The following is a 15,286-nucleotide window of genomic DNA, read 5'->3' as shown; positions in this document are numbered from 1 at the left end:
AGTATAATTTACATAAAATAAAACGTACCAATTTAAAATATATACTTTAGTGTATTTTTGACAAACATATACATCTGTGTAAACAGTACCCCATTCAAAACAGAACATTTTCATCACCCCTAAAAGCTTCCTCAAATTTCCTCCCAGTCAACTCCTTTCCACCTGCCCAGGTACACTAATCTATAACTATAGGTTGAACTTCATATGAATGAAATTATACCATTTATATTCTTTTTGTCTTGTTTCTTTCCCTCAACATACTGTTTTTGAGATTCACCATGTTATATGTATCAGTCATTATTTTCCTTTTTACTTCTGAGTATTCTATCATGTTTACAGATCATAGTTTGTTTATCCACTCATCTGTTATTAGACATTTGGGGTTTTCTAGTTTGAGGCTTTTATAAGTAAAAATGCTATAAACATTCATGTAAAGGTGTTTCGTGGGCACATATTTTCATTTCTCTTGAGTAAGTAGGAGTGCAAGTGCTGGGTCGTGTTTAACTGTATATTTATCTTTATAAGAAACTGCCATTTTCCCAAAGTATGCCATTTTTCTTTCCTGCTAGCAACATCTGGGAGTTCAAGTTGCTTCACATCTTTGTCAATACTTAGTATTATCTGTTGTCTTGCTTTCTACTTAGTCATCATAGTGATGTGTACTGGCACTTCATTGTGGTTTTAATTTCCTAAGTGAAGTCTTTTGATCAAGAATGTTTGTGAGGTTTTCTTTAAATTTTATACAGGACTGTAGACATGTGTACACTAATGGAAAATCATCTTTTGTATTTTAAACCTTTTTCTTTAGGTTTCTTTAAAGTGGATGAAGACAATAATTCAAAATGCCTGAAAATCCTGCTACAGGTATACTGGCTATAATAATTCTACCACTAAATTAATTAATGATTCTAAATTAGAATATAAGATGGAATGTAACTTGTACTCTTATCCTTCTTCAAATAAGATAAACTGCAGGTCCTGCAAATTCTTGATCGCCTGAAAGTGAAATTGCAGGAGAAGGGTGACACATCGCAGATTGAGAAGCTATCCATGTTTTATGGGACACTGGAAAGTCCTCTCTTCAACCAGATACTCACACTTCAGCAGTCCATCAAGCAACTCAAGGGACAAGTAAGTTGCCCGTCAGCGTTTTACATGTTCATATATTCAATCCAGCAAAGAAAGATAGAAAGGCATAAAGCTAGAGACAAACTGTCTCAAAATACTCTTACTTCAGCAAAGACATTGTGTTGGGAGTTGTGACCTGTGGGTATGGTAGTCATGGATAGTTTAAAAATGTTGATAATAGATTACGTGCTTATCTTCAGAATATGGGTTTTATACATTTTTTAAATAAGTAAAGGTCAGATACTTTGAGAACTCTCAATAGTTTCTTCAAAATTATAAAGTAATTTTGAGCTTAAATATATTTTCTTCATGAGTCTTTTTTTTTTTTTTTAGCAAGAAGTGATCATGCCCTTGTAGCACATCTATAATAATAAAAGCGTAATATCCTAATTAGACTAGATGTTCTTCCGGACAACCTTCCGGGGCTGCTAGGGAAGCCCGGGTCCCGGGTGTCAGACTCTTGCACAAATTTCGTGCATTGGCCTCTAGTTATTTATAATTACCAAATAAATAATCAAATATTATGGACAGTCTGATTAGAAAGTCCTTGGAAGCAATATATCTGGTATTTTAACATTTATGTGTTTCCTCCACTACATACAGCATAGAAGCTAAGCTTGAGTAGTAGCTATCCTAAAGATGAAATTTGGGGATAATTTTAAATGTAATTGGAGATAATGGAGCAGAGTTAAGTGAAAATTAATAAAATTTAAGGAAAAAATGTTCTTTGCTGATAAACCAAAATGCTTGCCCATAAATATTTAGCAAGTGATTTTTTAAATAACTAATTAAGGATTAAGCAATGCTCACATGCCTTTCTTTGGATTTCTTTCTCTAAGTCAGAATTCGTACGTAACTTTAGCATCCCCCATATTGAAAGTTAGCTTTCTGTATTCCCTGGTCCTGGGATGAGCCCCATATCACAACAGTGAATGCTATTTGTAGCAATAGAATTGGAAAAGGTCACTACAAGTGTATCACTCTTACTGGACTAATCATAATCTTTTATATTTATATAGTTTTCTGTTTTTATCTACATATTCATATTTTATCCATTCAACTCTAAGTCCCTGTAATCTTTTTTTCCTATGAGCGCTCTCATAGAGTATCTCCTGGTGTTGATTTTTTCTAAGAGGTCCTATTTACATTTGTTCTTGATGTTACCTTTATTCTACCGTGTTGGCACTCATATCAGCCAATGATATTTTAAAATCAACCCATTTTCCTGTTCCCCATAATTACAGGATTCTCAAATTTTTTGTACCAATGTTTGAGTGGCTCTGCAACTCATTTGCTACTAATTTTGGATGAGTTACTGCCCTGTGTGCCTCAGGTTTTTATTTGTGTGTGTGTGTGTGTGTGTGTGTGTGTGTGTGTGTGCCTCACTTTTTAAGTTCACAAAATGAAAAAATAATAGGGCAGTTGTAATATGTAAGAGTTTTGGTATAGTATTTTGCTCATAGCAAGTGTTGAATAAATACTGTTATTGTTATTTTTGTTACATACTACCCACAGATCTTTTGTGCCCCCCTCCCCCCATGGGAATGTACAGATAAATGCAAAAGGGCTCAGTATCTTATATGCCTGTTTTATATATATACTAGAGGCCCAGTGCACAAAATTCATGTATGGAGCGGGTGGGGGGTGGTCCCTCAGCCCGGCCTGCACCCGCTTGCAATCTGGGACCCACACTGGGGATCGAGCCCGCAACCCAGGCATGCACCAGTGACCATACTTTTCATACAAGTGAAAGGCATCTTGCCAGGCTTCCCTCGCAGCCCTGGCTTCGTCCAAAAGGTCGTCGGGAGGATGTCTGGAAGGATGTCCAGTCTAATTAGCATATTATACTTTTATTATTATAGATCTGTGTATGTGAAGTGTAATGAACTGTTGTACATGCTGTTAACTTGAGGAAAGGATGAAAAGCAGGAAACAAGAACACATTTTCAGCTGTTAAACATTTGTGTAATACTAAATAAAATTTATAGCCTTATAAATATACAAATTCATGTAACTATTACTTAATTTCTTTCACATGTATATACTTAACATGAAAATTACACATGATGGGTAAAATATAATATTTAATAAATAGAAATAATTTGTTTCCTATAACTTTCTGTTGATTCTCTTTTGTTCTTCCCTCCAACAGCTGAGTCATTTACCTTCAGATTGTTCAGCCAACTTTGATTTTTCTAGGAAAGGTTTATTAGTGTTCACAGATGGAGCTATTACTAATGGGAATGTCCAGCGGTCCTCTAATAACTTGACTGTATCGGGGTTATTTCCTTGGACCCCTAAGTTGGGAAATGAAGACTTTAACTCAATCATTCAACAGATGGCACAGGTAAAGTTATATCTTGTCATTGGAATATTATGCTTATTTCTCCTGTTATCAGTTAAAAAAACGATACTCTTTTTGCCTTAAAATGTGTTACGTGTTTTGTTTGCCTGTGTTCTTATATTGTTAGGAGGAATTGATATTTCTTAATCTCTGTGTTAAAAATTTATTGGCTTAAAATTATATAAGAAAATATCCATGTGTGGTGAGGAGAGATTTTTAGATAAGACTCTAATTTGACACATCTTTACACTTGTAAGGAAAGAGATTTTTATAGTTTTTGATCATAGGAGAAAAATTAATATGTTTGCAGGTGACACACCTCCATTGAAACTTTTTAATTTTATATCAAATAGATTTAATGGGAGTTAGAACTAATATAATTAGGAAAATCTATGGAAACATTTTAAGGAGTAATCCAGTTTTATCTCTAATACCTATTAAAAATTAAATAACAGTTGAATTTTAGGATATGTTTTAAATTTTTCACTTTGTCTTCTAATGTGTCTTAAAAATGAAATGAGTTTAAAAGTTAAAAAGAATCTGTGTAAGGTGTGTTAATTAAATAATATTCTATATCTAATTCCTTTTTTTATTTTAGAATTCTGTTTCTTTATTTTGACCAATAATTATTTGTGTGATGCTTTTGTGAGTCATGACATTTATGAAGTTCAAATGCAGTTATTAACAAAAAAAAATACTTGTTTGTCACGGGTAGAACACATTTGATTGGTGGCCTTTCCATACTTTTTAATTAAAATAGAATATTCATTAAAATAGGATATTCATTCATCACAATAAAATAAAAAACAAATAATGCATCTGGTTCTGACTTAGGCTAACCATCAGCATATTTTTGATACATCTAATTTGCTTTCCTTGTTTAAAAATTTATTTTGCATCGAAGGAATTTAGATAAATTCTGTATGAAAAAACAGTTTAGAATTCTCTAAAGGACATGGGTATTTTTATCCAGCTGAGAATTTATCTCATAATGTGAATGAAATGTGAAATCACCTCTTCTATTCCCCGAGGTTGCAGAATGCTGCACATTCCCTCTTTATGTCCTACTGAAAATAATCAAGTGAGAGGATTTCCAGAAATAACTTATTACTGAAATTCTGAGTTTATTTGGTTTTATAGAGATGTCCTAGGAGAAGCTGTTTTTGTGCTATTCACAGAATGGCAATTTCAGTTCTTTGTTAAATGTACTTCACTGACTTTTTCAAAAAATTCTTCTTGTTTAGGGCCGGCAAATTGAATATATTGATATAGAACGTCCTTCAACTGGAGGCCTTGGATTCAGCGTGGTGGCCCTTAGAAGTCAAAATTTGGGAGAAGTTGATATCTTCGTGAAGGAAATACAGCCAGGAAGCATAGCGGACAGGTGAGAAAGATGTTCATTTTGTGCTTTGCTAATTTTTTTTCCTGATAATTCTGAGAACACTGTTATAAAGAGAATAAGAAACTAGTAATAAAAATAGTAACAATGGCAGCTAATACTTAACTTTCCTTCTTCCTATGCATTTGTCAGGCCTTTTGCAGATATTCTCACATATACTTGTGGCAGCCTTCTAGCTACTGGTATGTTGCTCCATTTTATAGATGGGAAAGCTGAGTTTCAGAGAGACTCAGTGATTTACCAATGGTCACAGAGCTATTAATGCTGGAGCCATATGTGATTCTAAGATCCTCTGACTGCAAAGCTAGTATTCTTTCTATTTCACCACACTCACAATTGAACATGATAGTTTTAGCTAAGGTCTTATCAATAAGATGGGATTATTGAAATTCACATTCTGTATGCTGTGTTGTTTATTAAACTTAAGATTATAACAACATTTTGTTGGTTATATTCTATTTCACTTTCTTCGATTAAAAACCTCCTCAAGGCTATGTGATACCCCTCTATTGCACTTATGCCTTTTTTATTTTTTAAGGGGTATGTGCGAGCCTTATATTTTGTCTTTATTTGATTTCAGGTTTTTAGTTTATTATTCATTTAAAAAGCACACTATTCATTATGTTACTACCACCTGTTAGAATTATAGCAACAGTAGTACCACTATTATAAAAAGATTTTTAGTTAATAATAATTCTCCATTCATGAGAGATCAATTCTAGTCTCTCAGAAAAAATGTATTTCCATGACTTTGTATCTTTGTTCTTCCATCTAAGGCAGCATTTCCTCAAGTGTATTCTGAGGAAGCATAGCAGTGGTCAGATATCTTTGAGAAACTCTATTCTGTTCTTGGATATTGGTTGTATATAGCTAGAGTAATCATATAATTTGTTGTCCAAGTTGGGACAGTTTTGGGAGTGAGAGGGTGTGCTATTAATAATGACACTGACACAGCAGGTGTATATTAGGACTATGGGTCACTTAACATTAACTTACTTAAGGCTGTGAAGTTCCTTGACAGAAAACTTATTTAACTTTGGCCCAACTTAAAAACATTATTTTAACTTAAAAAATTATTATTGGACAAATTGATGGTTGCCAGATGGGAGGTGGATTGGGGGCTGGGTGAAAAAGATGAAGGGATTAAGGAGTACAAATTGGCAGCTGCAAAATAGTCATGAGGATACCACATAGGGATTATAGTCACTAATATTAAAATTACTATGTATGGTGGCAGGTGGGCACTAGACTTATCAGGGGGATTACTTCATAAGTTACATAAAATGTCTGACCACTATGCTGCACACCTGAAAGTAATATAATATTGAATATCAGCTATAATTGAAAAATAATTTAAATTTAAAAATACTGTTGGGATATAATTCACATAACATAAATGTTACCATTTCGTTTTATTTTATTTTAATTTTTTTTAGTCCTCATCTGAGGATATGCTTGAGAGAGAGAGAGAGAGAGAGAGAGAGAGAGAGAGAGAGAGAAACATTCGTGTGAGAGAGAACATCAGTGGTTGCCTTCTGCACATGCCCTGACTGAGGATGAACCCACAACCTTTCAGTATACAGGACAATGCTCCAATCAATTGAGCTTCACCAGCCAGGGCAAATGTTGCCATTTTAAAGTGTACAGTTTAGTAGTTTTTAGTGTGTTTTTAAATAGTCAATCCTTTTTGTAGTTAATCCTTATGTCTCAGTTACTCTGTACTAATTAGATCTGTAATTACAAATGAGGTGAGCACGTCCAAAAAGAGGAGTTTGATACGTGAGCGTGTAAAGAACCCTGACCACGGAGTCAGGTGGCTTCCCAGAGGCATTGGTCCTTAAAGGGACATTTGAAGGGAGACAGTGAGGTCTTCAGAGAGCAGAAGAGGAATGAAGAGACTCTCTTGACAAGTAGCCCTATCGAGTGATGAAACATATCATAACATAAATGTTACCATTTTGTTTGGACCATATAATTGGATCATGAAACATATCCCTTGTCTTTAGAATGTGGCTGAACTAGTGTGGGAGCTCAGTGCAAGACGGTGAGAGAAGGGACAGGAAAACAGGCCTGCCATGCAGGCCCTTCCACATCATATTAAATGGTCTTGGTGATCAGTTTTTCCTTTGTTCTCAGGACACTCCACACAGAACTGTGTTATGACTCTTAAGGTCATGGAAATCTATTATTTCTTGTTTAGGGTTTTTTTTTTTTTTTTGCGTCTATTGATATGACCATGTGATTTTTGTCTTTCAATTTGTTTTTTTGATGTATCATGTTTATTGATTTGCAGATTTCTGAATGTTGTGAGGGATAGGCAAGAATTAGGCTCCCCTTGAATGGAAAGTGTAAATATATGTAGTATGGGGAGTTAAATTATAAATAATAGTAGCTGAGGATGTAAAGTACAGCAGGGGGAATATAGTCAATAATATTGTTATAACTATGTATGGTGCCAGGTGGGTACTAGACTTATCAGGGGGAGCTCTTTATAAGTTATGTAAATATATGTCTAACCATTATGCTGTACACCTGAACCTAATATAATATTGAGTGTCAACTGTAATTGAAAAATTTTAAAAAAACTTTGAAAGAAATAAAAAGTAGCTGGAAAACTAATTAATTCAACTTTTGAATGCATCAGAATCATGTTTTCCAGAAACTAGAAAATCTGAATGTGAGTAAATTAAGGACCAATTTATGCCAAATTAGTTACATCCGGGTTGAAAAAATTCAAGAGCAACTCATTCACTTCGGATTAATTAAGAAATTTCTCCATTGGAGTTGGGGAAATGGAAGTGATCACATTTAAAAAGAAGTGTTTCTTTAGGACTAGGGAAAAATTCACAAGTGACATTGCTCCTTAACAAAATTTTGCTGAATCTGGTGTGACCTGAGAAAAATAAGGGCAATGTACTGGATTTTTCAGAATTCAAATTTATGAATTAGAATTCTCAGTTTTGAGGTAAATTCTTTCTCTGGGAGATTTTTATATTTTGAAGGTTAGAAATGTATTTTTTAAATGAAATAATCATGAACAAGAGTTTTTTTGTTTTTGTTTTTTCCTTTGGCTCTCTTTTTATTGGTCAATAAACATAGATAATTAGCAAGTATTTTTGAGTTGGCATATACCAGTGCAGGAGAGCCTATAAGAATAAACCTTGAGGAATTTTGCAAGTTAGGTTTCAGGTGTTACATAAGGATCTCAACTGGAGGGCTGGCATTGGGAATGAAAGAAGGGATGGGTAGATGCAAGAGAGATACACAAGGATAAGGAAGCATTGCAGTGATAATGGGGAAGCAAGAAGAGGAAGAGTGGTAGTTGGGAGATAATCAGGTCAAATACAATAAACCAGGACAGAGTAAATCTGAAGTAGTCTAAGGATGCATTGCATTTCAGAAATCAAAGAATGTGCTTCAATCAGGCTACTTAAATAAGACGCTAAGCTTGTTCTAGGCTTCAATTTCTGGCCTATACATCATTTCTGGATCATAATAGTGCTCAGTAAATATTGACTAGTAATGCCTTTTTTTTCAAAAGAGATTTTGCTCTTTTCTTATTAAAATTGTCCTTTTTACCTTGGTTAGCAGTTGGGAGACTGGTGCAGGGGTGGGCAAACTTTTTGACTCGAGGGCCACAATGGGTTCTTAAACTGGACCGGAGGGCCGGAACAAAAGCATGGATGGAGTGTTTGTGTGAACTAATATAAATTCAAAGTAAACATCATTACATAAAAGGGTACGGTCTTTTTTTTTTTTTTTAGTTTTATTCATTTCAAACGGGCCGGATCCGGCCCGCAGGCCGTAGTTTGCCCACGGCTGGCTTAGGGGGAGAGAAGAGCTCAGAAACAGACTTGGAAGTAATGTCTGAGGATTCTCAAGGAGGGTTTGGCCTCTATTGACATGCTGGTGTGGTAAAGCACAATGAAGTACAGTGGGGCCTTGACTTACGAGAATTCGTTCGTGACGGAGCTCTTAACTCAAATTACTCGTATGTCAAATCAAAAAGTGAACGAGTGAGACACGTGATGCTGGGCTGATGTTGTGGTGTTCACTGTGACGTTCGCTGCGCCAACTAGCGGTGGGGTATCTGAAGCTGGCTCGTAACCCGAATTTTAGCTCGCAACTCAAAGCAAAAAAATCGGCCGAGAGACGGCTAGTATCTCAAAAAACTCGTTAGTCGGGACACTCGTAAGTCAAGGCCCCACTGTACTTCATTGTACTGCTAGAGAAGAGGTTATTGATGAATTTGAGAATGTAGTTTCCCCAGTGTGGTAGATGTTGAAGGCAGATTGGACAGGGTTCAGGAGTACAGGGTTCATGCAGTTAAGGGTCTATACTTGCAAAACCTTGGCAGTGAAGCCTTATGTATTGTTTTTGCTTATTTTTCTAGCCAGATAGCTTTTAAAATGTATGTGTGTTGAGATGTATTACTAAGTTGGTTAATGAGCTAATAAATGCTTTAAAGAAAAGCACTCTAAAAAGCTCCGTTATATAATTAAATAATTTGAATATATGTATTAAGTGAAGTAGTGCCATTAAAAAAACTGTTTATCTTGAATAATAGACTTTTAAAAGTCAGGATCTTATATCACTTAAAACAAAATTTTCTTTTATTTCACCAAGGGATCAAAGGCTAAAGGAAAATGATCAGATATTGGCTATTAATCATACTCCACTGGATCAGAACATTTCCCATCAGCAAGCAATTGCATTGTTACAACAAACCACTGGATGTTTGAGTCTGGTTGTGGCCAGGCAACCAGTCCACACAAAAAGCAGTACCAGCCTAACTGATACAATTCTGCCAGAAACAGTGAGTTGCAATTTTGGAAAAATACTTACTTTTGAATTATGCCATTGCTTTTCACACCCGTGGAAGGTGTCATTTGACTTGTCATAGTTTAAGAAAGGTGATCATACTTCCAAATGCAGCATTAGCATAGTAAATAAGATATTTTATGGAGGGTTTTTATTTTGTTTTATTTTTTAAATGTCCTGTGATTCTCCTTATATAAGATTATTTTTTTTAGCTATAGAGGGCACATTTAATAGTAGGTATAATTTATTTGGTAATGGAAAGAGTCTTGTGTTCCTTGGTGTTATAGCCAGTTAATTAATTAAGCTGAGAGTTTTTATTAGAGATTTATTATTGAGTATCTTAAGATTTGGTTATTTATTTCACAAACATTTCTGTAAATTATATTGGGTGTTTATAACTAGATTATTGATACTGCACAATGGTAGAAGTTTTTCTTTTTTTCATGTAAGGATGAAAACAATTCAAAAGAATAAAATTATATGTCTCTTTTGGGAATCTTTAAACTTGCTTAATAGTATTTTACAGATTTTGGCCTGCATCTTCAGAATGCAAGCTAATAAATCTTATTTTCTTATAACACTAAGTGCTAGCTGATTTATTTAATATTCATTCATTGGTACAAAAGAAAAAATAGACTGTCTGGGTACAGTACAAGGTCACAACACATATTAATGTATAGACATTTTCCCTGTTGTAATCAGTTAAATTTATATAGCACAATTTACATAATAACAGAATAAACCAAATGGGAAATTGCTTAGCATGGTGGTTAAGAATAGGGGCTCTGGGTCAGGTTAAAGTGAGTTCAAGTCCAGTTCTTCACTTCCTGGCTGTGTCATACTGGGCACATTTCTTGACCTCACTATACCTCAGTTTCTTCATCTGTTACTTGGAACTAATAACAGCATCTGCTTCATAGTGGTATTGGGAAGATTAAATGAGATTGCAAGTGGAGAGCTAAGCACAGTACCTTGTATATACTTTATGAATACCAGCTGCTATTAATTCAAGCATATTTTTATGCATATTTTAGCAAATTTTGTTGCATCCCAGGTACTAGACATTGTTTCAGGCATGAAATTATTAAATATTCCCAATATTCCTTGTTATTTTCACATTATTGCATAGTAACTTTCCACTTTACCTATAATAGAAAAACTAAGTGATAAGTATGCCCTATGGATCTTGAGAGGGAGAATTTTCTTCTGCAGTTGATTTATGGGAACTTGATGTATATTTCTGATGAAAGCCTGCTAATTAGAGGGGAAATGTCATGTCTCTTAGACTGATTTGTATAATCCTAATGCTAATATCTTCAGTTGGGCCTACCTTTCCTCTTCCTCATAGGAGTTTATTAAATTAGTCTTATTGTCTTGTGTCCTTCTCATCATTTCCTACTTCACATTGCTGCCAGATTAATCTTCCTAAACCACTGCTTTGTTCTTGTCATTCCCTCTTCTAAAAACTTCAATTATTCCCACTCGCTTATTCAAGCCCAGCTTTGCCCTTACATTTTTTTTTTTGCTTGAATGTCTTTTTTTCTCATTAGTGCAATTAAAATGCCACCGTTTCCTTGAAGTTTCCCATAATTCTTGATTAGATTTGACTTGTCTGCACCACTTCCCCCCAGTCCTTATAATACTTTGTGATTCTTTTTCAATTCAGATGAACATATATATGTTCCTTCTAGGTGCTGGACACTGCTAGATCCTGGGCATAGACTGAGGAACTGGATGTTTCGGTTCTAGAGCTACAGTGTCTGTGACCCGATATTCTGCCTTGTATTTTAATTATTTATATTTTTAGTTTGTCTCTCTATTGGATTATAAAATCCTTAAGGGCAGGGATCATATGATGATCTTTACATACCTCTTAGCCTCTAGAAAATTGTCTTGATTAATTGTATGAATGTTTAGTTTGTTGTATATCTGGGAAGTTAAGAATCTGTGTGTTTTACTAACACTTTGGCTCTTGCCATTAATTTGTAGGTTCGTTGGGGCCATATCGAAGATGTTGAGCTCATTAATGATGGCTCTGGATTAGGTTTTGGAATAGTTGGAGGGAAATCAAGTGGTGTGGTTGTGAGGACTATAGTTCCTGGAGGATTAGCAGACCGAGTAAGTTGATCTTTTTTGTTTTTATTTTGGTTTTATATAATTTAAATTGTATGGCTTGAAATATAACTTTATAACGTGGGTTACAATCAGAAGGTACAGTGATTATAAATAGCTGTCTCAATTTATGTGGTAAATTTTACTTGAATTAAAAAATTTTGGCATTGTCAAGCAAATGACTATACTTTATTACTTAGCCCTGTTTAAACTGAAAGTGGGCCTTTTAAAAACTTACCAACTGTTTCTGCTTAGTTTTACATTGAAGAAAATATTAAATATATTTTAAAAAAACCTTTAGTTTTTGGAAATGAACTTAGAAATTTGGTTATGACGCCACTTAATAATGAGCCTATCTTGTATAGAATGTTCATCATAATCACAATAATATGTAAATTTCACTGATTAAATTGCAGTTATATACACATTTATCCCTTCTAATAAACATATATAAAAATAAACTTGCTATGCACACGCAGTTTTGAGGCAAATTCAACCGTTCCCCATTTCTAAGCCAGCTTGCTCCCCATGTTGTACTAATTGTGGAGCTACTAATATTTCTATTACGCTTTTAGAATCTACCTGCATTTATTTAGAGCAGAGACCTGTCAGGGTCACCGAGTGTCTTGCAGAGGGTCAACAAGATCAAAGCAACTTTTTTTTTTTTTTGCTGTTAATCCTCACCAGAGGATATTTTTTCCCATTGATTTTTAGGGAGAGTGTAATAGGGGAGGGAGTAAAAGGGAGAGAGAGAAACATCGATGTGACAGACATATTGATTAGTTGCCTCCACACGTGCCCTGCTGGGAATCGAACTCACGACCCTTTGGTGTGCAGGCCAATGCTCTTAATCACTGAGCAACACCAGCTATTCATACTAAGATGCTGTTAGCTCTTTCACCATGTTGAAATTTGCACTGATGATACAAAAGCAGTGGCAGACTGAAACTGCTGGTTCCTTAGTGTGAAACAGGCAGTGGCATCAAACTGTACTAGCAGTCGTCGTATTCTTCTCCACCATGAGCTTGCAGCAAAAAAGAAAAAAAAATGGCCAGTTTCACTTAAGAAAGTGCAATGATTAATTTTGTGCATTTTGACCTTTAAGTGCACATGTTTTTAATACTGTGTGACAAAATGGTATGTACCATACAGCACTTCTGCCATATACTGAAGTATGATGGTTGCTTTGTCTTAAAAACATTTGTAAGATGTAGTATCCACTTTTTAAATATTAAACAGCCTTTTAATCTTTAAATTTTGTTTTATTTTAAAATGTTGGCCCTTATTAAAAAATTTGAGATGTAATTAACATTCAACATTGTATAGTTTCATGTGTACAATGTAATAATTTAATATTTATATATGTTGTGAAATGATCACCACAGTAAGTTGTCCATTACCATATATAGTTTTTTTCCTTATGATGAGAACTTTTAAGAGATCAACCAAAGGACTTGTATGCATGCATATAAGCATAACCAATGGACACAGATACTAGGGGGGGTGAGGGCATGTGCTGGGAGGCGGGAGCGGGCAAGGAGAAGTCAATGGGGGGAAAAGGAGACATATGTAATATTTTCAACAATAAAGAATTTTTTAAAAATAAAAAATATAAAAAAATAAAATCTATTCTCTTAGCAACTTTGAAATATATAGTACAATATTATTAATTATAATCACTATGCTATATATTATATTTTGTAGCTGGAAATTTGTATCTTTGGATCTCCACCCATTTTGTCTCTCTCCCCACCCCCTCTGCCTCTGAGAACCACCCTGGAACAGTATTTTCATTTTTTGAAAGAATATCTGACAGAAAAATTATGATCATTCAGACTTGGGTATTTGACAGATATTTTCTTGAAAATGAATGAAGTGAGCCTGTTATTTCAAGGAAAACAACTGAGAGCATTTGTTAATGATGATGAAATTTGAACTTTCAAACAAGAGTTAGAGTTTTGGAAAATTTGTGCTTTACTCTGAGCTTGAATATTTTCAATATTTAAAGAGTTCTGATTAGATTGTTGGTGATATTAATATTTTTTAATTAAATATGTCACTATTTGGAAGGTCTTCATAGCTCCGTGAATCAGTATTTTCTGAAGACCAATGTGTGATATGACAAAATAATGTATAGGTAAAAGATCCATTCAAGATAGATCAGTAGATATGCGTGAAACTGTTTGAAGGTTTTTTGGATGTATTTTCTGATTCTACATGGCAACTGTTCTTTAAGAAACCACCACTTGTGGAGTTCTGCTGTATTATCAAAGAAGAATGGGTTGAAAAGGCTGTTAAAACACTTCTCCATTTTCTAACTATGTATTTGATTAAAGCCAGATTTTTTATATACCTCAACCAAAACAACATATTGCAACATATTGAAAGCTGAAGCAGATATGAAAATTCAGCTGTCTTCTTTTAAGCCAGACATTGAAGAGATTTGCAAAAATAATTTAAAACACCACTCTTCTCACTAGTTCTATATAGCTTTTTCAAGAATAAAAAATAAATACACCAATATCATATATATTAATGTGTTAAATATATAAAATCAGAGCACTATTTTCTAATTGTAGATATTAACAGATATCGAGGGAGAGATATCAAAAAGCTCTTCGAGTTTCTGAGTAATATTTGCGGTATAATTGATACATAATAAATTGCACATACATAAAGTCTACATTTTATTAAATTTTGACATATGTATACTGGCAAGTCTAAAATCTGTAAGTCAGGCTAGTAGGCTGGAAACTCAGGCAAGATTTGATGTTCAGTCTGAACTTTGAAATTTGTAGGGAGGTTAGCAGGTTTTTTGTTACAGTCTTTCAGCAGAATTTCTTCTCCAGGAAACCTCAGTTGCTTTTGTTTGTGTGTTTGTATTGATCTCAGAGAGGAAGGGAGAGGGAGAGAGTGATAGAAACATCAGTGATGAGAATCATTGATAGTCTGCCTCCTGCACGCCCCACACTAAGGATCGAGCCTGCAACCTAGACATGTGCCCTGACCAGGAATGGAACCCGAGATCCTTCGGTCCATGAGCTGACACTCTAACCACTTAGCAATCTGCCCAGGGCGTCCTTAATAGTTTTTAAGAGTACAAAGGGGTTCTAAGACCAAAAAGGTTGAGAATGGTCCTTCTGTGGGTTCTTAAAACAGCCGTGGCACAAAACAGTCATCTTTGAGGATTTTTTGTAACCTGGAAAGGAATGAGAAATTGTGGAGTATTTTGAAATCTTTTCTCATATCCTTCCCTTCCTCTTCGCCATTTTAATAGGCTTGGTTGCTGGAGTAACATTTTTCAAGATGCAAAGTGGAATGGTTATTGCGGAAAACAAAGGGTCAATTAAATTTAGAAAACACCAAGCTAAATAAAATCAAATAGGTTCCTTACTGTAAGAGTTTTCTGAGCTTTTAATATCCTAATGTGTGTTATGAATTTTCACAAGGAGAATATAATGTGCAGTTTCCCAAATTAATCC

At 34.6% G+C, this 15,286-nt stretch overlaps 1 protein-coding gene across 4 annotated transcripts in view; it reads left to right on the top strand.

The window, feature by feature from the left end:
* The first annotated feature begins 808 nt into the window (after positions 1–808).
* INADL (InaD-like (Drosophila)) overlaps positions 809–15,286 on the top strand; it is a 289,773-nt gene continuing 275,295 nt past the window's right edge. For all 4 annotated transcript variants that reach the window (XM_014549254.1, XM_014549253.1, XM_014549252.1 and 1 more), the window contains exons 1-6: positions 809–864; positions 965–1,131; positions 3,281–3,475; positions 4,717–4,856; positions 9,498–9,687; positions 11,682–11,810. In XM_014549254.1, coding sequence (XP_014404740.1) covers positions 843–864; positions 965–1,131; positions 3,281–3,475; positions 4,717–4,856; positions 9,498–9,687; positions 11,682–11,810 — 843 coding nt within the window. In that variant the 5' untranslated portion in view covers positions 809–842. The remainder of the gene's footprint in view (positions 865–964; positions 1,132–3,280; positions 3,476–4,716; positions 4,857–9,497; positions 9,688–11,681; positions 11,811–15,286) is intronic.

Source organism: Myotis brandtii, unplaced genomic scaffold (genome assembly GCF_000412655.1).
Source record: "Myotis brandtii unplaced genomic scaffold, ASM41265v1 scaffold540, whole genome shotgun sequence".
NCBI classification, from domain to species: domain Eukaryota; kingdom Metazoa; phylum Chordata; class Mammalia; order Chiroptera; family Vespertilionidae; genus Myotis; species Myotis brandtii.
The sequence above is the reverse complement of the archived record's forward strand: the minus strand, read 5'-3'. Positions and strand labels throughout refer to the sequence as shown.